Source organism: Myxine glutinosa, chromosome 2 (assembly GCF_964187855.1).
Source record: "Myxine glutinosa chromosome 2, kmMyxGlut1.1, whole genome shotgun sequence".
NCBI lineage: Eukaryota > Metazoa > Chordata > Myxini > Myxiniformes > Myxinidae > Myxine > Myxine glutinosa.
In genome coordinates, this window is record NC_136262.1 from 120,944,165 (window position 1) to 120,968,085 (window position 23,921).

At 43.9% G+C, this 23,921-nt stretch overlaps 1 protein-coding gene across 1 annotated transcript in view; it reads right to left on the bottom strand.

Moving 5' to 3' along the window:
* Positions 1-15,323: 15,323 nt before the first annotated feature.
* The window catches only part of LOC137422297 (receptor-type tyrosine-protein phosphatase delta-like), a 130,879-nt gene continuing 122,281 nt past the window's right edge, over positions 15,324-23,921 (bottom strand). The window contains exon 20 of the mRNA XM_078771586.1: positions 15,324-16,019. Within this exon, the coding sequence (XP_078627712.1) occupies positions 15,951-16,019 (69 nt within the window). The 3' untranslated portion in view covers positions 15,324-15,950. The remainder of the gene's footprint in view (positions 16,020-23,921) is intronic.

The window sequence follows — 23,921 nt, forward strand, 5'->3', positions numbered from 1 at the left end:
CATCTCCCTCAGAAGCTTCAAGACATGCTTCTAGAAAGGAAGATTTGTCGAAGGCAGCAGACCCTCCAACAGGAATAAGCACCTAGACGAACTCGGACAGTTGCAAGAGATTTATTAGAGACACATGCACGGAAGAAGTTGTTTGGTGTATAAGCGAGTAACACCAATGTGACTGCAAAGTAACATCAATGCTCCTCACAGCAACACAAACAACTTCTCAAAGAACCACAATCAACCATTGCTTATATACCTTCTCAAAGCACAAAGGAATTCTGAACAACAAGCTGTGTGTAGCCTCACAAGGGAACAACTCTTACTCAAGGCTAAGTTATTTCTGTCTCCTATGCAAAGGCTTGACAGGGCATGATAAGATTCAGTCACACCTCTACCTTCGTGGACTTTTGGCAAGTTAAATTGCCTTTATAGGGAGGGGCTGTTTACCAAGGTCAGGCAAAGGCTGTTCTCTCAAATGTACTAAAAGCCAGATGGCAGCAGTTGCCAGGCAACAGTCTAGGGCTACCCTGGAAGTAGCACACTGGTTTCTTTTGCATGGACCACTGCTGCCTTTGTCAGGAAATTACTGAGTATGAAATCCCTGACAAACACCCCCTTTGTTAATAAACACCTTCATTTAAGAGGTTTATTAGCATTTTTGAAAACTAGGGATTTAATACATTTGTCCATTATCTGTGATGCATCTTATACCCTATAGGGTGAATGAAGTCCCTCCCTGGACAAGGGAATTCACACTGGCTGCGGTCGGGGTGCACGAAGTCCCTCCCCATGGAGCTGGGTCGATGGATCGCAAACGATAAGCAAATACCTCTATGGTCCCTATCCCCTTACCTTTAAAATTCGCAGACTAAAGCAGAGGAAAAGAGAGAAAGTTTTCCTATTGCAGGGTAATATTTCAAAAACAAAATTGTTATACTGAATATATAGACATGATTATTCATTCGCATATGTAGTTCATAAATGATTAAAATGGATTTATTGGCCTCTACTATATAATTTTGAGGCTATGTAAAAAGATATGTAAAGTTTGAAGGCAAAATCATTTGCAAAGCATGTGGGTAGACCAACGTCTCCAATACAAGAAGCAAAAACAAATGCAAACAGACCCATTAATAGGCAGGGTCTTTTAAAAGTAAATTGTAAGTGTAAAGTAAATATCTAGTTAGTAACAGGCATCTGCCTTTATTTTTCAATTGAAGCAAAGTGTTAATAAAGCTCTTGGTTGTAAAAGACAGTGTAATGCGTTGAAGTACGGTGGCGACCATCAACGCCTTTATTAAAACACAAGACACACTTCTCGAAACTTTTCCCTTTTAGGATTCACACATGATCACCTCTTCCGGCATGCACAGATAGCGATCGACTTCAAGGCTGACGTTACACAATCTTCGCCACTCGCGTTCGCTCGAGTCGGAACCGTCAGCTTGCTCCAGAGCTGTTTCCAGCTCACGCATGGTTTATTTAGTTAACCCTTGGATATAGGCTATTGGGCTTGTTGGACATGGTTCAATTGAATCGGGGGCAAGGGTTGGGGGCAAGGCGGAGTGAGAGTATGGAGGTGGCGGCTCTCGTACAGGGATGTCTCGTGTATCTATGGGGATGTTTCGTGCATCTTCCTTCCATTCCTGAACCACCATCTGTTGTTCACCGATACCTGTATTGCAAAACTTACTGATACACACGTATCAACACTTTCAAGCATCCAATAACAATGATGATCATGATTAAGAATCCCACGGCCACCATCAGCCAATGAACTATCTTGGACCCCCATCCTCTGAAGATACTTTCCAACCAGGCGCCTATCCCCCACTTCTCTCTATCCAATCTTTCTTCCTTCAATTTGGTACTTATCTCCCTCATCTTCTTGATAGCCATCCCTTTGTCGGGTCTGGAATCCAAGTGCAACATTTACCTTCAACAATCCCACAAACACCCCCCTTTTCTGCCAAAAGTAAGTCAAGCGTCACTCTGTTTTGCATTATCATTGTTCGCATCTTCACCACAGCATTCAACAATGCATGATCTGCCTCTATTGACTCATTTGTTACTTTCTCTAATACAAACGCTAGTTTATCTAATCGGTAACTGTTCATCACTGTACCTGCTCCTGGAAAGAAAACGCTTAGTGCCTTCTCCCATCCTGACCCGTGCAATGTCGTTTGGCCGTCCTTATCCCATAAGGCCCGTTTCCTCCTAGTCTGTTCAACTTCCATCAGGTACCCTTCTTTCATGAAATGTATTTGGGAGACCATTTAGGCTAGATAGCAGGTACCAACCCACTCCCTTGGCAGGTAGGGGTAAGCCTTGTCCCCACATACAAACATTGTTCCATGGGCTCCTACCTAAAGTCCGATAGGCAGCCCCCGTTGCCCCTTAAATATGAAGTCATTCTTGTAATCGGTCCAGTTGGTGTTACACTCACCCCCCGAGGACCGTCTCATGTTAGGGTGTATTGGCATGTTGACTTCCCTGCAAATTTATGCATATAGTTTTTATGGCCTGAGCTCTGGAGGCAGAGGGCTCCTTTTTTCCTGTTCAATTAGGTGTATGGGGCCGGGCATCTTTTCCTGTTGGATTTTGGGTGGCATCCTTCCCTCCTTTAACTCAGGACACACTTCTTCTTCTTCACTGAAGTCTTCTTCTGTCCCAGTCATAATCTTTAAACAGGGCTGGCCACCCCGCATGTCGTCCCCCAGGGAATACCTACTTTGGCCGCTCTTGTCTTTCCAACAAATCTGAGTAATAGGAAGGGAAATTGCTCTCATATGGATTCCATTCCTTGACAGTGGGACAGGGGTGCATGCCCAACAATTAGATTTATTGAGGGCCGCAGCTACCTGCCTGGATACCTGCCAAAAGGTGTTCCGCTCATGTTCGTGCTCATCTATCCGTTCATGCTCCCCTTTCTGCACCGTATTCTGCACCACCTGAATAATCTCACCATTCTCGTACAGTATCTCTGTAGTGAGGGTACCATTGAGATACAGCAGCCTCTTGACGAGTTTACTCCCGTTATACAGCTTCTCTTCGATGAACTCACCGCCTACAAACAGCACTCTCTTTTTTGTGAGCTCGCTGCTTTGATGGGTTTGATGGGCCAGCGTTATCACCCCCAGGAGGCTGAGGAGTAACTTCTGCATTGTCATCTCCTGTGCGTGGCGTGTACCCACGATGGCTTACCTTCAACTTTGACGGCGATATGCGATACAAGAAGTACCTGATGCGGTCCCGTCCACCTGGGCTGCAGTGCTCTAGTCCTCCTCCAATTCTTCACCAGTACCAGGTCATCTGGCTGAAAGGGGTGGCCCTGCTCTGTTGCGGGTTCAGGCATCACCGCCTTTACCTGTGTATGGAAACCTTTTGCAACTGTAGTTAAAGCTTTACAAAATTGCAATAGCGTGCCATCCATGAAATGCAAATCCATTTTTGTCAGATCAACTGGTGCCGTCACAGGCACTCTCATGGGTCGGCCCATGAGGATCTCATGCGGGGACAACCTCGTCTTTCTATTCGGCGCTGCCCTCATACTCATCAGCGCCAAAAGAATTGCTTCAGGCCATTTAAGGCTTGTGTCCTCACATATTTTGCAGATTTTATTTTTCAAAATGCCATTCTGACGTAACACTGCACCCACTGATTGCAGGTGATAAGCGCAGTGGAATCGCAGATTGATCTGTAGTGCTTTGCACAAATCTTTGTTAATGTCTGCAGTGAAATGTCCTCCCTAAAGCCTTGAAGTCGATCGCTATCTGTGCGTGCCAGAAAGGAATGCATATGAGAGCACCTCAGCAAAGGACTTCTGCGACTCATTGGGACAGACACAATCTGTCAATTTCCAGACCCGGATCCCAGTCAACGGCACATAATCTCTTCTAGACTTGGTTATAACTAACTTCCATGCGAATGTCTGCTGCTCTTCTTCTGCTCCAATCGGTTCTTCTGATCATGTGCTTCTTAAAGTGGATATCTCTCTGGCCATTCTCAGAGAGCCTCCTCAGTGCCGACGAGTCTGGTATTTCACTCTGGCCGACTGGCACGGTCTTCAAGAAGCAATCAATCATCTGGACTGATCTCCCATCTCTACTGCCTCTGACATCAACTCTTCCTGGGAATTCTTCCAAAGTAAATTGCTCTCTCTCATGCACAGATTTATCCCATCTTGTCTTCAGTTGTCATACCCTTCCTCCCATCCATGGTACACGGAATCTTGTGGTGAGGCAGTTGCCCTGAAACAACATGCCTTCGCCTCATGGAAAGCTAATCCAAGGAAGGCAATCTCAGTTCCTTCCACAAAGCTCGGAACAAGTATGTGTCTACCCTCAGGAGGGCCAGGAAACACTATCTATCCACTCTCAAGACTGAACTCTCAAACCTGTCTCCCTCTTCCAAATCCTGGTGGCGTCTGGTCAAATCTGTTTCTGGTGTTTGTTCCCCCTCCATCCCCTCCCTTACTTCAAATGGCAACACAGGTGACTCCGCACGTGAAAAAGCTGAATGCCTCAACTCTGTGTTTGCCTCAGAATCTTGTGTCCCAAACCCATCTCTCTCTGTACCCACCGTACCCAGTCGAACCCAGCTGCTCCTGGACTCTGTGTCCTTTTCTCCTGACAAGGTGGAGAAATTTTTGTCAAACCCCGACTCTGATTCTGCAACTAGACCAGATGGCATCAGCCCACGGGTCCTAAAATCCTGCTCTGCTGCTCTTTCGCACCCTCTCTCTGTTCTCTTCACCCTCTTTTGCTCAAGGTCGCCTGCCATCAGCTTGGAAATCAGCCAACATTACCACTTTACACAAAAAATGTGCAAAAACAGATCCTTGCAACTACAGACCATTCAGCCTGCTCCCAATAATCAGCAAAGTCATGGAATCCATCATTGCTTCAGATATCAAATCCTTCCTCTTCTCCAATGGCTTGATCTCAGATCATCAATTTGGTTTCAGACCAGGTCACTCTACTCTGGACATGCTGCTTCTGCTGTCTCAACAATGGATCCTCAATGCCAAACAGGAAATCAGAGCCGTCTCCCTTGACATATCTCGTGCCTTCGATACGTTCTGGCGCCCTGCTCTGCTTACCAAACTCTCCTCCTATGGTATTCATGGAAACCTCCATACATGGCTTGCAGACTTCGACACTGGTCATAGTCAACGTGTGGCCCTGAATGGAATTCTCTCATCTCCCCTTCCTGTTCAGGCTGGAGTTCCTCAAGGCAGTGTTCTGGGCCCTGTGCTTTTTCTGGTCTTCATTAATCATCGCTCCGACTCTCTGGAAAATCCTCTCTATCCCTTTGCTGATGACTCCACTGTCTGCCGCTCCATACCTCATCCCTCAGATTGACAGGCAGCAGTCTCCTCACTCTCCGCAGACCTGGACAAAATCACAAACTGGTCAAACAAGTGGCACAAGTCTTTCAATCCTGACAAATCCCACACTCTCACTGTCTCTTCAAAAAGGCCGACTGGACAACCCTCCCATCCATTTTCTCAACAATCCTCTCCCAGAAGTTCTGTCACTCAAGCTTTTGGGCCAAACTATCTGCCATGATCTTTCCTGGGAAAACCACATTTCAAAGCTGGCCTCCAAAGCCAGTCGTCGACTGGACATCCTCCATGGTGCGGTCCTTCCTTGGCACACCTGAGCTCCTCACCACATACAAAGGTTTCATACACAGCTTGATGGAATACTGCTCTTCCCTCTGGGCTGGTGCTCCTGCCTCACACCCAGCTCGGCTTCATGCGGTTGAAACCAAAGCTTTCAGAATCATTGGAATCTCCCGTGATAAAGTCCCTCTTCTGGTGAAACTGCCAAAATCAAGACTCTCTGCTCACCTTCACTCTTTCATTCCTCTTTTCTCCTGCCTCTGGAACAAACTCCCTCACTCTCTTCAATCCCACTCCTCCCTCCAGGTCTTTAAAACAGCTGTTCACCACCATCTCTTTTCTTCCCCCATCCAAAACCTTGATCTTTTCTACCCCTGTTAATTCACCCCAGATCCACCTTTTTGAAATACCGACTTCTTTCCTGGAAATCCTCGCAGTGTCCATTTGTTTTATACCTCTCCCACTTCCACCCCTTCCTCTGCCCCCTCCCCCAAGCCCTCTCCCTCCCACAGATCTCCCATTGTCCGTGTTCTCTCCCGTTGTTGTGCTTGTGTGTTTTCCTCTCTCTCCCCATCTTGTCACCCGCTCCCTTTATTATATGTTTCATGTGTCCATTTGTTTTTTGTGATTAATGTTAACTCTTACACGAGCGTCGATCTTGTATACAAAAAAATTAATGTTTGACCTAGAGTTGACCTTTGACCTTTTGACCTCAAATAGTTGGTTTCCCTATTTAGTGACTCAACGTGCAAATGCTGCTCAATGTTCAAGTCAATCGGATGAAGAATGGTGATTTTAGAAATTTGACCTCCAGATGACCTTTGACCTCAAAATAAATAGGCTTCTCAATTGTGACGACCTCTACAACTTGGTGAAGTTTCATGACGATCAGTTTAGAATTGTGAACTGTTGGCGACTGACAAACAAACCAAGAAACAAACAAACAAGACGACGTCATGCGGAGCACGATACTTGCAAAATTCGCCCCCTCCCCACCCCCCCCAAAAAGTTTTCCATTGATACAGCAAATTGTCCATTTCATCAAGATTAAAATTGACGATATTGATGAAAGCTCGGGTCAACAGGATGAAAAGTGACGATTTTTCAGATGAAAAATGATGATTTTAGAAGTTTCACCTTGAGTTGACCTTTGACCTTTTGACCTCAAAAATAGTTCATTTCCCAATTTAGTGACAATATACAAATGATATTCAATTTTCAAGTCAATTGGATTTAAAATGGCGATTTTAGAAATTTGACCTCCAGATGACCTTTGACCTCAAAATCAATAGGCTTCTCAATTGGGACGACCTATTGAACTTGGTGAAGTTTTGTGACGATCGGTTTAGAATTGTGACCTGTAGGCCGGTGACAAACAAACAAACAGACAAACAGACAGACAACCACAAATGCAACCGACCAATATACTTGAAAAATCTTTGATTTTGCAAGTAACAAGAAATATGTCGGGCATAGCATACTTGTGAAATCCCAAAAATTAGTTGTTGGCCTATGATGACCTCAAAAATAATTGGTGGTTGAATTCAGTGACCAGATATGCAAATCCTCTTAAAATTTTAGGTCAAGTGGATGAAAATTGATTTTGGAATATTTGGCCTCTCTTGACCTTTTGGCCTATGTTGACCTTTTGGCCTATGTTGACCTTTTGACCAATGTTTACCTCAAAAATAGTTGGTGGTTGAATTCACAAAAATAGTTGATGTTTGAGGAGGGGGGGTTGTGTGTGGGGTAGTCATGGTGTAGTCATGGGGTTGTGTGTGGGGTAGTCATGGGCATTGTTAGCTTGGATGACGGTTAATGGGGGGATTGTGGCAGCATTGTGAAGGAGGTGGGAAAAAACGACACTAAAATTGTAAACGGTCCTCTTGTCTGGCACATTTTCATCTATCAAAATTGAATTTAAAAATAAAAAAATTGTAAAAAAAAAGGTTTAAAACTAAAAAAAAAAAAAAGACTAAAGCATGTTTTTTTTTAACTTGTTTTTAAAAAAATCCTAGATCCACAATATTTCTTCAATCCTAACATCATAGCCCAGAAATATCAGATTCTGCTTCAAACGTTTTGCAAAATGATTTTAAAGGATCATAAATGCGTTGAAGTTGGAAACGATTCTAAATTCAACACAAAATCACAAGGTTATCAAAAACCAAGAGCTAACACATTTAACAGATCTGGAATGAATTTATGGACTACTGGTCTGTGTGAAGACTTGTGTCAGTGTGTGTTCGTTCGAGAACAACAGAGACACTGGATTCTGTGGAAGTCCTTTTTCACGGACTTCCTTATTATTGAACGTCAATGTGTCCATGTGAGTGAGTTTTTATTCACAGCTAAAATTGTAATTTGTGCTTTGAGCTTTTTACATTGCAGAAGATAACAGAAACATGAATATTGTTTTGTGGAATTATCTAGAGCTATAACAATGTTGCCTAATCTGTAAAAATGATAAATTAAGCTACATTGGAACATGTAAGAGATGTTAAAAGCTAGAAAGAGCTGATGATGGATGACAAAGGGAGATGCAGCTCATTCTGAGACAAGTACTCTGGGAGAAGGTGTGGAAAACGCACGGTCAGCGCTCTGGAATTGCTGGAATCAACAGAAACCTTTCTACGGATATAAGTTCCATGGCCCCACCTCTTCTCCTCGCTGAGACCTGCAGATAAGAATGACTTCCAGCCTGGCTATACAAACATATTCCTGGCCTTATGATGTGATTAATGAGAAACACATGGGTCCTGGCGTCGGCCTTTTATTAACTTTCTGACCTTGCACCAACTATAAGAGAGCTGTACCCTTGAAGAGCAGCAAGAAACTCATTTGATGTCTTGCGTGCTGTCCATTCAATGAAGTATTTGTTTAAATGCAAGTGAGTTTGTTCCAGCAAGTCTGATTAAATCGTTCACTAGAAAGTGATAGTCTCTGTCTCTCTGTTATCTTATTAGAGTAGAGATATTACATTCTGCAACAATTCCATGGACTAAACATAGATGATAGCAAACAAGTTTTCAACTTTCAACCCTCATCAGAGCTTGTTTCTTCTGCGATTATATATTCAGGCTGCCAGGTGCAAGCCTGCAGGCAGCCCCGTGCCACTTCCCCAGGTGAGTCTGGTTCCCAGCTCCATGCGAAACTCCTGAAGGAACGCCGAAGAGGAAGGGTGGTTGTCCACAATAGGGAGGACCGCAGACTTGAGTTTCACGATCAAATCCTTATTCACTTGTAGGCCGTACAAAAACCTTGTGTTTCTATGGTAAACGTGGTAAACGGGTGAGGGTGCAGTTTTGGTTTCCATGACCAGTGACGTGCTGTGCACCCACCAACTCTCACCCATGTGCCTAATGCCACACGTCCAGGTGGGCATGATGCCATCGCCACAGACGTCACATATAAACGTGATGGAAACAACGTCACTCATTACACTGAATTCAAGGGTATGAACAAAAACTTTACTTCCTGTGATAACAAGAATGCAACAGTGCAGGTTGCATGAAAAGGCCTTCATTGGGCCTATAGGTGTTCAACGGCAGGGCCTTGTTAACGATGGCTGAAAGCCATCGACTCACACCTCGTAAAAGATGACGTACATGACCTTTTGGGGCGAAATCCCAGTCTGTACCCAGCTGCTCCTGGACTCTGTGTCCTTTCCTCCTGACAAGGTGGAATAGTTTCTTTCAACCCTCGACTGATTCTGCAACTGGACCTGACGGTCCTAAAATCCTGTTCTTCCGCTCTTTCACTTCCTCTCTCTGTTCTCTTCACCCTCTCTTTTGCTCAAGGTCATCTGCCATCTGCTTTGAAATCAGCCAACATCACCACTTTACACAAAAAAGGTGCAAAAACAGATCCCAGCAACTACAGACCAATCAGCCTTCTCCCAATTTATCAGCAAAGGCATGGAATCCATCATTGCTTCGGATATGAAATCTTTCCTCTTCTCCAATGGCTTGATCTCTGATCATCAATTTGGTTTCAGACATGGTCACTCTACTCTGGACATGCTGCTTCTGCTTTCTCAACAATGGATGGAGGTCCTCAATGCCAAAAAGGAAATTAGAGCTGTCTCCCTTGACATATCAGCTTATGACATATATCAGCATATGACATATCCCTTGACAGGGGTTGACTCAGCCTGTCATCCTTCCGAGGTCGGCAAATTGAGTACCAGTTCACTGGTAATTCCCTGTGTGTCGCAAGAGTCGACTAACAGGGTTGGTGGCAGGAAGGGCATCCGGCCGTAAAACATTGCTTCAAAAAGGGGACCATGGTGCCCGAAAAAGGCCAACCCCTGCTTTGCAGGGAAAAATGGCCTCTAAAGGTGGTTCTTCCCTTGACATATCACGTGCCTTCGATATGGTCTGGCACCCCGCTCTGCTCACCAAACTCTCCTCCTTTGGTATCCATGGAAATCTCCACGCATAGCTGGCGGACTTCCTCTCTAGTCATAGTCAACGTGTGGCCCTCAATGGGTTTCTCTCATCTCCTCTTCCTGTTCAGGCTGGAGTTCCCCAAGGCAGTGTTCTGGGCCCTGTCCTTTTTCTGGTCTTCATCAATGATCTCTCTGACTCTCTTGAAAATCCTCTCTATCTCTTTGCTGATGACTCTACTCTCTGCCGCTCCATTCCTCATCCCTCAGATCGGCAGTCTGCAGCCTCCTCACTCTCTGCAGACCTGGACAAAATCACAGACTGGGCAAACAAGTGGAACATGTCTTTCAATCCTGACAAATCTCACACTCTTACGATGTCTCTCCGAAAAGACCGACTGGACAACCCTCCCATCCACTTTCTGAATAATCCTCTCCAAGAAGTTCTGTCACTCAAGCTTTTGGGTCCCACTATCTGCCATGATCTTTCCTGGGAAACCACATTTCAAATCTGGCCTTCAAAGCCAGTCGCCGACTGGGCATCCTTCGTCGTGCGAAGTCCTTCCTTGGCACACCTGAACTCCTCACCACAAACAAGGCTTTCATCCGCAGCTCAATGGAATACTGCTCTCCCCTCTGGGCTGGTGCTCCTGCCTCACACCTAGCTCGTCTTCACGCTGTTGAAACCAAATCGTTCAGAATCATTGGAATCTCCCACGATGAAGCTAACTCCAAGGGCCTTTCACTCACTCACCGCAGGCAGGTTGGTGGTCTTTCCGTCTTCTACCGACTCCTCTCCGGCCTTGCCCCCCCCTCACCCCCCCCCAGCTCTCTCTGGGCTCTGTCCCCCAAATATTCCTACAGGTCGCACAAGATCTGCCTGCAACCCTCTTATGGTTAAACTGCCAAAATCAAGACTCTCTGCTCACCTTCACTCCTTCATTCCTCTTTTCTCCCGCCTCTGGAACAAACTCCCTCACTCTCTTCAATCCCACTCCTCCCTCCAGGTCTTTAAAACAGCTGTTCACCACCATCTCTTTTCTTCCCCCATCCAAAACCTTGATCTTTTCTACCCCCGCTAATTTCACCCCAAATCCACTTTTTGAAATACCAACTTCTGTCCTGGAAGTCCTTGTGTTTTATACTTCTCCCACCCCCCCCCCCCCCTCCCACGCCTCCTTCCCCCAAGCCCTCTCCCTGCCACACATCTCCCGATGTCCCTGCTCTCAAATATTGTGTTTGTGTGCTTCCCCTTCTCTCCCCATCTTGTCTACCGCTTCCTCCTTTGATATATTTTGTTTGTCTGGTTGATTTGTTTGTGAAATAAATGTTAGCTCTTTCACGAGCCTCGATTCAGTATACCAAAAAAAAAAAAAAAAAAAAATTAAGAACCAAGTAGCAAACAAGATGTGTTACTAACGGGATTGGTTTTATTCGTCAATTTAACAGATCAATGCCAGGATAAAAGAGAAGGGAAAACCAACAGACATTGTACAACATACATTATGAAGCACTTTTCAGGTAACAGACATTTGTTGTCCGTAACTCTCTTGGGCGTCTCAAAGTTTCCTCGAAACACTCCGGCAGATGGAAATTCCATCACACACACTGCTCACACAAAATAGTACAACACAGTTTGTTACAATCAATGCAAATGCTCTTCAACCACCAAGAATTCCACCATCTTGGAAAATGAGGCTCCAGACGGAGACGCGTGAGGAAGGGCTGAGAGCAAAAGAGAGGAGGTAGAGACCACACAAACACACACCTCTACACATGTGACCGCAGTCCTCAAAGGGTAGTGAACGGTAGTCGGTGGATTTGTAAAAGTTTACATGAGCACAGCTAGGAGCGGCCATAATGAGCAGGTAGAAAGATGGAATCATTCCACTCGAGGGTGATGCAATCCTCCTGACAGGTCGACTAAAGGTGGGAGTACCCACACAGGTAATGCCTAATTACCACCCATGGAAGGTGTGTCGCACACTGGTCCTTGTAGTGGAAACAATTAAAAAAATCATTGGCTTTGTATTCCTGGTGAGCGAGGTGTATGCGTTCTCGAGCAGGTAAGAAGCACACGTGACACTTTTGTGGGTTACCTTGGTGCGTGTAATAAAACGAACAAGGTTCAATGTCGAGGCATGCGAACACGAACACACCACTTAGCGAGCGCTCTGCAACAAACTTGGGAACCGAACACACCTCTGATCCTGATGGTATACGAGTACACGTATGTGACGTCACACGAGAACGTCTTCATTATCGACGGGACGGTTTGTTTATTGTGACCCACCGGGCAGGACATCTCATCAATCCACGTGCGCACAAATCGCCTCCGAACTCCGACCCGAACCTGTAACATCCGAGATCCGACCGAGAGATCTGTCCGAAAGGCCGGCATGACGTTACGTGTATGACGTCATTACTGTAGCATGTAAACTAAAATATCGTGGCATTTTGTGATAGATAGACGACCAAAATGAAAGGCCTCCGAAAGGCCACGCAGTAACACTCAGGATTGACCGGTGAACGAAGTCTCTTGTTGAAGACTTTAATTATAATAACTCGATGGTATTCACAGAATACTCACCCTGCACAGTCAACTTGGTGTGAGCTAACTCTTCTGTTTTTGAACGTTTTTTTTTCTTTGACTCAATATGGCTGCCAGACCACGTGACCAATTACATCATTAATTTATATTCTCCAATATAATTGTTGCGTAGATCATGCTCAATAAATTTCAAAATGATCAGACTAAGCGTTGTCCTTGTCGAATTATGACGTCATAAATTAAGGCACCAATGATGTCATCATTAACAAGACTTATTCACCATATGGACTTATTTACAATGAGAAACGTTTCGTTTTTTCCATTGAGCTGTTTCGGAGATATCGAGGTGTAACGTTTTTCCAAGATGGCGCCTGTACCACGTGACCTATGATGCACAATTATGAATAAAAATTATACAGGAGGAGGAGCTCCATGGTGAGAATTTCGTGTCCATTGGACTAACAGTTGCAGATAACATTTTTTTTTCATACTGATCGGATCACGCGTTGTACTTGTCGAATTATGACATCATAATGAAGGCACCGATGATATCGTCATTAACATATCTTATTTCCCATGGGGAGTACTTCACAAGGAGCCTTGTTTAAATTTTTCCATTGAGCTGCTTCGGAGATATAGAGGTGTAATGTTTTTCCAAGATGGCGTCCGTACCGCGTGACCAATGATGCACAATTATGAATAAAAAAAATCCAGAGGGGGAAGAGCTCCTAAGGTAAAATTTCGTGTCAATCGGACCAACAGTTGCAGAGAAAATGGATTTTTAAAATGCTGACACATACGTACGCACCCGAATGCCTAGCCTTGATTTTCGCTTTGTGAGCACACGGTAATATACCACAGACAGTGGCCATTGGCCAATAACATCGCATGGATACGGTCAGGAGTGGCCAATGGCCAATCACATCGCACGGAAGCTGTCACGGGCACGAACATAGGCCGAAGATCACAAAATTAGGAAATGTTTCAAGGCAATTCACCATAGAAATGTAATTTGTGAATATTTTTAACTAGTCATGAGTCCTGTGAGAAGATAACAACAACTAGTCATGAGTCCTGTGAGAAGATAACAACAACTAGTCATGAGTCCTATGAGAAGATAACAACAACTAGTCCTGAGTCCTGTGAGAAGATAACAACCAGTCCTGAGTCCTGTGAGAAGATAACAACAACTAGTCCTGAGTCCTGTGAGAAGATAACAACAACTAGTCCTGAGTCCTGTGAGAAGATAACAACAACTAGTCATGAGTCCTATGAGAAGATAAAAACAACTAGTCATGAGTCCTGTGAGAAGATATCAACAACTAGTCATGAGTCCTGTGAGAAGATAACAACAACAACTAGTCATGAGTCCTGTGAGAAGATAACAACAACTAGTCCTGCGTCCTGTGAGAAGATAACAACAACTAGTCCTGAGTCCTGTGAGAAGATAACAACAACTCGTCCTGAGTCCTGTGAGAAGATAACAACAACTAGTCATGAGTCCCATGAGAAGATAACTAGTCCTGAGTCCTGTGAGAAGATAACAACAACTAGTCATGAGTCCTGTGAGAAGATAACAACAACTCGTCCTGAGTCCCATGAGAAGATAACAACTAGTCCTGAGTCCTGTGAGAAGATAACAACAACTAGTCATGAGTCCTGTGAGAAGATAACAACAACTCGTCCTGAGTCCTGTGAGAAGATAAAAACAACTGGTCATGAGTCCTGTGAGAAGATAAAAACAACTAGTCATGAGTCCTGTGAGAAGATAACAACAACTAGTCATGAGTCCTGTGAGAAGACAACAACAACTCGTCCTGAGTCCTGTGAGAAGATAAAAACAACTAGTCATGAGTCCTGTGAGAAGATAACAACAACTAGTCATGAGTCCTATGAGAAGATAACAACAACTAGTCCTGAGTCCTGTGAGAAGATAACAACAACTCGTCCTGAGTCCTGTGAGAAGATAAAAACAACTAGTCATGAGTCCTGTGAGAAGATAACAACAACTAGTCCTGAGTCCTGTGAGAAGATAACAACAACTAGTCATGAGTCCTGTGAGAAGATAACAACAACTAGTCCTGAGTCCTGTGAGAAGATAACAACAACTAGTCCTGAGTCCTGTGAGAAGATAAAAACAACTAGTCATGAGTCCTGTGAGAAGATAAAAACAACTAGTCCTGAGTCCTGTGAGAAGATAACAACAACTAGTCCTGAGTCCTGTGAGAAGATAACAACAACTAGTCATGAGTCCTGTGAGAAGATAACAACTAGTCCTGAGTCCTGTGAGAAGATAACAACAACTAGTCCTGAGTCCTGTGAGAAGATAAAAACAACTAGTCATGAGTCCTGTGAGAAGATAAAAACAACTAGTCCTGAGTCCTGTGAGAAGATAAAAACAACTAGTCCTGAGTCCTGTGAGAAGATAACAACAACTAGTTATGAGTCCTGTGAGAAGATAACAACAACTAGTCCTGAGTCCTGTGAGAAGATAACAACAACTAGTCCTGAGTCCTGTGAGAAGATAAAAACAACTAGTCATGAGTCCTGTGAGAAGATAACAACAACAACTAGTCATGAGTCCTGTGAGAAGATATCAACAACAACTAGTCATGAGTCCTGTGAGAAGATATCAACAACAACTAGTCATGAGTCCTGTGAGAAGATATCAACAACAACTAGTCATGAGTCCTGTGAGAAGATATCAACAACAACTAGTCATGAGTCCTGTGAGAAGATATTAACAACAACTAGTCATGAGTCCTGTGAGAAGATATCAACAACAACTAGTCATGATTCCTGTGAGAAGATATCAACAACAACTAGTCATGATTCCTGTGAGAAGATATCAACAACAACTAGTCATGAGTCCTGTGAGAAGATATCAACAACAACTAGTCATGAGTCCTGTGAGAAGATATCAACAACAACTAGTCATGAGTCCTGTGAGAAGATATCAACAACAACTAGTCATGAGTCCTGCGAGAAGATATCATCGTTGTTGATTGCCTTGCATCCAATAATATGGAGGAGTTCCGGATGGGTTAGTGGAGGCCCAGTTCATAATAGCGATCATTGCTGTGCTCAATGTAAACGAATGCTTTGTTGATTGGGGAGATGAATGGTACAATGAAAGATTTTAATTGTTTCCCCACCAAAGCTCACAGAGGAAGCCCAATAATGATATTTTATAAACGGAGAGTTTTACAGGACGTATTGGGAGCTGTTTGTAAGTCGAGAACATTATCATATAAATGTTAATAAAATCCACATAACATGGTGAAATAATAACAAATGGTTTGCGACATAATAACGCAAATACAGCACAACTCAGAGATAAAGAAAGACACATACAGTTTCTCTTTGCTTGTATTCTTCAACGCTGTGTTTGTCTATGTTGTGAAATGGTCAAAACTGTCCAAGTACTCAAGAACAGCCTGGTAGCAGAAGTTGTACTGTTCCTGTGAAAAGGAACCATGGGGATGGCAAGTGGGAACAAGAAAGAGCAATCAGAGATTGCAGACCCTCGCTAGGACGTGTTTGTGTGGTGTATGTTGTGGGGTGTTTTTGCACATTTTCCATTATTTTGTACGGAGTCTTTTGGGTCATCAGGGTCCTATGGTCTTTTGGGTCCTCAGGGTCTTTTGGGTCATTGGGGTGTTTTGAGTCCTCAGGATCTTATGGGTCTTCAGTCTTCGGGGTCCTCAGGATCTTTTGGGTCCTTGGGGTCCTCTGGTTCTTCATGGTATTTAAGGATATTCAGGGTATGTTTGGGTCTTGGTGGTCTTAAAGGTTCTTCAAAGGTCCAATGGACCTCAGCAGTGCAAAGTGTCGAAAGGTACATTCCGATAGTACATAATTAATAGACGTATGTAATTAATAGACAGGATGCCACTGACTTCAAACAGTACATAATTGTTTGAAGTCATTAATAGATATACTGAAACTCACATGGCTGGAGAAGATAATGTAGTAGAGTTTCTTCTTCTTCAAACAATAACAACTTCTAGCTGCCAAATCGTAAGACCAGTTATATGGAAATTTTAAACACATGTTCCATTTTATGACTACTACATTATTTTGAAGTTTGACATCGATCAATAAAGCGGTTCAAGAGATATAATTTTAAATTTTTTTCGTTCAATCCAATATGGCCGCAAAACCATGTGATGTATGAATTATTCAAGGGCAGCATGGTATATGCAAGGCATGGGGAACATAAGTGTGAAGTTTCCATTTGACCTGTTCAGCAGTTCTGGAGGAGTGCCTCTTTAAAGTTATATTCTTCAAAAAATCATATCCGCCAAACCATGTGACCTATGACGTCATGGTCACGGAACCTTTTGTTCGTCATGGGAATGCATGCGATCATGCATGTAATGTTTTGCCTCGATCTGTTTAGCCATTTAGGAGAAAAAGGGGTTTTAGTGGTTTTTAAGGCTTTAAAAAATTATGACGTCATAATGGAGGCACTTATGACATCATCATTAACATATTTTATTCCCCATGGAGAGTTCTTTACAATGAGCCGTCTCAATTTTTTCTGTTCAGCACTTTCGGAGATATAGAGGTGCAAAGTTTTTCGTTTTTTCCAAGATGGCACCCGCACCACGTGACATATGATGTCATAATTATCATTAACAAAATTCCACAGGTGGAGGTGCACCTATGGTGAAAAATTCCTGTCAATCGGACCAACGGTTGCAGAGAAAATCATATTTATTCTGTGCGGACGGACAAACAAACAAACGGACTCAAATGCAATACCCTCTCCTCTGGCGAGGGTAACAAGGAAACATGGAGATGGTAAGTGGGAACAAGAAAACATTGGGATGGTAAGTGGGAAGAAGGAAACATTGGGATGGTAGGTAGGAAGAAGGAAACATTGGGATGGTAAGTAGGAAGAAGGAAACATTGGGATGGTAGGTAGGAAGAAGGAAACATTGGGATGGTAAGTAGGAAGAAGGAAACATTGGGATGGTAGGTAGGAAGAAGGAAGAAGGAAGCATTGGGATGGTAAGTGGGAACAAGGAAACATTGGGATGGTAGGTAGGAAGAAGGAAGCATGGGCATGGTAAATGGGAACAAGGATACATGGGGATGGTAAGTGGTAACAAGGAGACAGTGGGAGAGGAAGAGTTTGGAACACCAGCACAGGCTTTGATGTTCCTTGTAAACTGCAAAGCAACAAATACAGTATTTTAAATAGAGGGAGGAGAGGGAGAAGAGTAACTATATTATTTTAAATTGGCTGGGTGTACCACGCAGATACCGCATTGTGGCTATTTGAACCACGCAGATACCGCATCGTGGGTATATGTGCCATGCAGATACTGAATAGTGTCTAGGTGTACCACGGAGATTCCGCATAGTGTATAGGTGTACCACACAAATACCGCATAGTGTCTATGTGTACTACGCAGACACCGCATAGTGTCTAGTGTACCACGTGGATACCGTATCGTGTCTGTGTTTATCACGTAGATACTTCACCATGTCTATGTGTACCACGTAGATACCGCATAGTGTCTAGTGTACCACGTAGATACCGCATTGCGTCTATGTGTACCACATAGATACCACATAGCGTCTATGTGTACCACGTCGATACCGCATCGTGGTGTGCTGATCGGAGAAATTAAGCAGTTATTGTTTCTCGAGTGCGTTCCATCATTAGGAAATGGAAAGAATATGGAACTCTCCCGACTCTTCCTCGAACTGGCCGTCCGACCAAACTGAGCAACCGGGCAAGAAGGACCTTGGTCAGGGAGGTGATCGATCAATAACACAAAGACCACTGTCACATAACTAGAGTTCCTTGGCTGAGATGGGAAAACTTGCCGGATGGACAACAGTCTCTCAAGCCCTTCACAAATCCAGGCTTTATGGGAGAATGACCACACGGAAGCCACTCCTGAGAAAAAGGCACATGACAGCACACCTGGAGTTATGAATTTGATATTATGTGTTCTGATGAGACAAAACCTGAAATCTTTGGCCTGAATGCAAAACGCTACGTCTGGCGGAAACCGAGCAAGGCTCATCACCCATCTAACACCATCCCTACCATGAAGCATGGAGCTCTCATCATCAGATCAGCCTAACATCATCCCCAGCATCATGCTATGGGGATGCTTTTCAGCGGCAGGGACAGGGAGACTTGTAATAAATAGAGGGAACAATGAATGGAGCCAAATACAGGCAAATCCTTGAAGAGAACCTGCTTCAGAGTGCAAAAGACCTGAGACTGCAGCGAAGATTTATGTTCCAACAGAACAATGACCCCAAGCATACAGCCAAAGCCAAACTGGAATAGATTCAGAACAAGAACGTGAAAGTCTTTGAGTGGCCCAGCCAACGCCCAGACTTGAATCCCATTGAGAATCTGTGGAAAGACTTGAAGATTGCTGTTCACCAACGCTCCACATCCAACTTGACAGAGCTTCAGCAAATCTGCAAGGAAGAATGGGAGAAACTCCCCAAATGCAGATGTACAAAGCTGGTACAGACATACCCAAGAAGACTCGAAGCTATAATCGCTGCCAAAGGCACTTCTACGAAGTATTGACTCAGGGGGTTGAATACTTAGGTTAATTAGATAGATCTGTTTAATTTTAAATTATTTTATAAAAGTTTCTATAAAAAACTAGAACAATGCGATGTCAATATGCCTCCGCATAGTCCCAGAATGGGTAGATGCCATCACTCTGCATATGAATGGGTAGGGGATCACGTTTGTGACGTTTTGTGTTGATTGGATAAGGTTCGTTTTCTATCCAAGATGGCTGCCAAACCACGTGACCTATAACATCATCATTTTCAAACTATATGCAACAGTGATATTAGATGATATTTGTAAAATTTAGCATTGATCGAGTGAGCAGTTTCAGAGATATAATTATTTAATATTTCCCTTCAATCCAATATGGCTGCCAAACCATGTGACCGATGATGTAATAAATTTAATATTTCAATACAAATGGGTCATACATCATGTGCATGCAATTTCAGATTTTTAGGATAAGGAATTCGATTAAAACATTTTTGGCTGGTATACCACTTCACCTATGATGTCATCATTATCATGCTTTTGTTCCCCATTCGGAGTACTTGACAACGTGCCAGGTTTCAAATTTTTCCATCCAGCAGTTTCCGAGAAATAATATTTTAATTATTTGCTTTTAATCCAATATGGCTGCCATACCACGTGACCTATGACATCACAATTATCATAAAAACATCCTGCATGGGTGTCACTCTTACCTTAAAAGTTTCGTCTCAATCGGACATATGATTGCTGAGAAAAACGAGGTTTTGGACGGACGGATGGACGGACAACCCAAAAACATAATGCCTAACCCTAACAACAACGGCATTAAAATTTCACTTCGTCATTATTGGGTATTATTATGTGTAGATCAACCTGGTGTTGGCTTAGCGGTTAGGGTGCCGGCTTGGGATCTTAGGATCCTGAGTTTGAATCCTGGTCGATCGTTGAATTAACGCCAGGGGGGTTGACTCAGCCTGTCATCCTTCTGAGGTCGGCAAATTGAGTACCAGCTCACTGGTTATTGGGGCACTGCATCAGCGGCACAAACGCGCTTCCAGGGAAATGATGCAACCAGCAGCAGGCAGGCTACATACAAAACAACATGTGTAAATCAGTGAGAAAAAAAATCTCAATTTAATCCATTTTAAATTCAGGCTGTAACAACAAAATGTGAAAAAAGTCAAAGGGTGCGAATAATTTTTGAAGGCACTGTATACCACATAGTGTCTAGGTGTACCACGCAGATTCCACATAGTGTCTAGGTATACACGCAGATACCACATCGTGTCTAGGTGTACCATGCAGATTCCACATAGTGTCTAGGTATACACGCAGATATCTAGGTGTACCATGCAGATTCTACATAGTGTCTAGGTATACACGCAGATACCACATCGTGTCTAGGTGTACCACGCAGATTCAACATAGTGTCTAGGTATACACGCAGATACCACATCGTGTCTAGGTGTACCATGCAGATTCCGCATAGTGTCTAGGTGTACCACGCAGATACCACATCGTTTCTACATGTACTACGCAGATTCCGCATAGTGTCTACGTATACACGCAGATACCGCATAGTGTCTCGGTATACATGCAGATACCGCATCGTGTATAGGTGTACCACAGGTATCCCACATCGTGTCTAGGTGTAACACACAGATACCGCATAGTGAATATGTGTACCACGCAGATCCGCATAGTGTCTAGTGTACCACGTGCATACCGTATCGTGTCTATGTGTATCACGTAGATACCTCACCATGGCTATGTGTACAACGCAGACACTGCATTCTGTCTATGCATAATACTCGATACCGTATCGTGTCTATGTGTACCCTGTAGATACCACATCACGGTGTGCTGAACGGAGAAACTAAGCAGTTCACTGTTTCTACAATTATATTTTCTCATACATCAGAATCCTGAAGGACAGCAGAATAGCTCGCTGATTAACATGCTCAGTGCTCATCGTTCACCATCTTGTCCATGCTCAGGATAGTTGGCTGATTAACTGCTCATCGTTCACCATCTTGTCTGTGTTCAGGATCGTTCGCTGATTGACATGCTCATCGTTCACCATCTTGTCTGTGTTCAGGATAGTTGGCTGATTAACTGCTCATCGTTCACCATCTTGTCTGTGTTCAGGATCGTTCGCTGATTGACATGCTCATCGTTCACCATCTTGTCCATGCTCAGGATAGTTGGCTGATTAACTGCTCATCGTTCACCATCTTGTCTGTGTTCAGGATCGTTCGCTGATTGACATGCTCATCGTTCACCATCGTGTCTGTGTTCAGAATATTTCGCTGATTAACATGCTCATCGTTCACAATCTTGTCTGTGTTCAGGATCGTTCGCTGATTAACATGCTCATCGTTCAACATCTTGTCCATGTTCAGGATTGTTCACTGATTAATACGCTCATCGTTCACCATCTTGTCTGTGTTCAGGACCGTTTGCTGATTAACACGCTCATCGTTCACCATCTTGTCCGTGTTCAGGATCGTTCGCTGATTAACATGCTCATCATTCAACATCTTGTCCATGTTCAGGATTGTTCGCTGATTAACATGCTCACCGTTCAACATGTTGTCTGTGTTCAGGATCGTTCGCTGATTAACATGCTCATCGTTCACCATCTTGTCTGTGTTCAGGATCGTTCGCTGATTAACATGCTCATCGTTCACCATCGTGTCCGTGTTCAGGATAGTTCGCTGATTAACATGCTCATCGTTCACCATCTTATCTGTGTTCAGGATCGTTCGCTGATTAACATGCTCATCGTTCACCATCGTGTCCGTGTTCAGGATAGTTCGCTGATTAACATGCTCATCGTTCACAATCTTATCTGTGTTCAGGATCGTTCGCTGATTAACACGCTCATCGTTCACGATCTTGTCTGTGTTCAGGATCGTTCGCTGATTAACATGCTCATCGTTCACCATCGTGTCCGTGTTCAGGATAGTTCACTGATTAACATGCTCATCGTTCAACATCTTGTCTGTGTTCAGGATCGTTCGCTGATTAACATGCTCATCGTTCACCATCGTGTCCGTGTTCAGGATAGTTCGCTGATTAACATGCTCATCGTTCAACATCTTGTCCATGTTCAGGATCGTTCGCTGATTAACACGCTCATCGTTCACGATCTTGTCTGTGTTCAGGATCGTTCGCTGATTAACATGCTCATCGTTCACCATCTTGTCCATGTTCAGGATTGTTCACTGATTAACACGCTCATCGTTCACCATCTTGTCTGTGTTCAGGATCATTCGCTGATTAACATGCTCATCGTTCAACATCTTGTCCATGTTCAGGATTGTTCGCTGATTAACACGCTCATCGTTCACCATCGTGTCCGTGTTCAGGATAGTTCGCTGATTAACATGCTCATCGTTCACCATCTTGTCTGTGTTCAGGATCGTTCGCTGATTAACACGCTGATCGTTCACCATCTTGTCTGTGTTCAGGATCGTTCGCTGATTAACACACTCATCGTTCACCATCTTGTCCGTGTTCAGGATCGTTCGCTGATTAACATGCTCATCGTTCAACATCTTGTCCATGTTCAGGATTGTTCGCTGATTAGCATGCTCATCGTTCAACATATTGTCTGTGTTCAGGATCATTCGCTGATTAACACGCTCATCGTTCACCATCTTGTCCGTGTTCAGGATTGTTCGCTGATTAACATGCTCATCGTTCACCATCTTGTCTGTGTTCAGGATTGTTCGCTGATTAACATGCTCATCGTTCACCATCTTGTCTGTGTTCAGGATCGTTCACTGATTAACATGCTCATCGTTCAACATCTTGTCTGTGTTCAGGATCGTTTGCTGATTAACATGCTCATCGTTCACCATCATGTCCGTGTTCAGGATAGTTCGCTGATTAACATGCTCATCGTTCACCATCTTGTCTGTGTTCTGGATCGTTCGCTGATTAGCATGCTCATCGTTCACCATCGTGTCCGTGTTCAGGATAGTTCGCTGATTAACATGCTCATCGTTCACCATCTTGTCTGTGTTCAGGATCGTTCGCTGATTAACATGCTCATCGTTCACCATCATGTCCGTGTTCAGGATAGGTCGCTGATTAACATGCTCATCGTTCACCATCTTGTCTGTGTTCTGGATCGTTCGCTGATTAGCATGCTCATCGTTCAACATCTTGTCTGTGTTCAGGATTTGCCGTGAAAAGGGGGAGAAAACGGGTATTGATTCGAAATGTAGATTCTGATATTGTGGTCATGGCAATAGCACACTACTTTACCTACCAGTCACACAGTGTGGAGGAACTCTGGATTGCCATTGGCACTGGTAAAAGCTACTGCTACCTTGCCATCCATAAAATTGCCACCAAGGCCGCAGGAAGTCCGAGTCTTTGCCATTATTTCATGCCTTCACTGGCTGCGACACGGTGTCATTTTTTGCCCAAATTGGGAAAAAGACAGCCTGGAAGGCTTGGGAGGCATACCCCAGCATCACGCAGACCTTTCATGCTCTCGCTTATAGGCCATCTGTGGACGCTATTACTATGGAACTACAGAGCATAGAAAGACATGTTGCCATCCTCTATGACCGGATTACCGAGATAAAGACAGTGAATGACAGGCGCCGACACTTGTTCACGAAGAAGGCAAGAACAATTGATCACATTCCCCCAACAGCAGACGCCTTCGAACAACACCAAAAACGTGCATGTTTTCAGGCTGGACACGTATGGAGTCAGGCACTTGTGCCCTACCCAGAACTTCCATCACCAGCTGATTGGGGCTGGATGAAAACAGGGACTTCTTGGACACCAATTT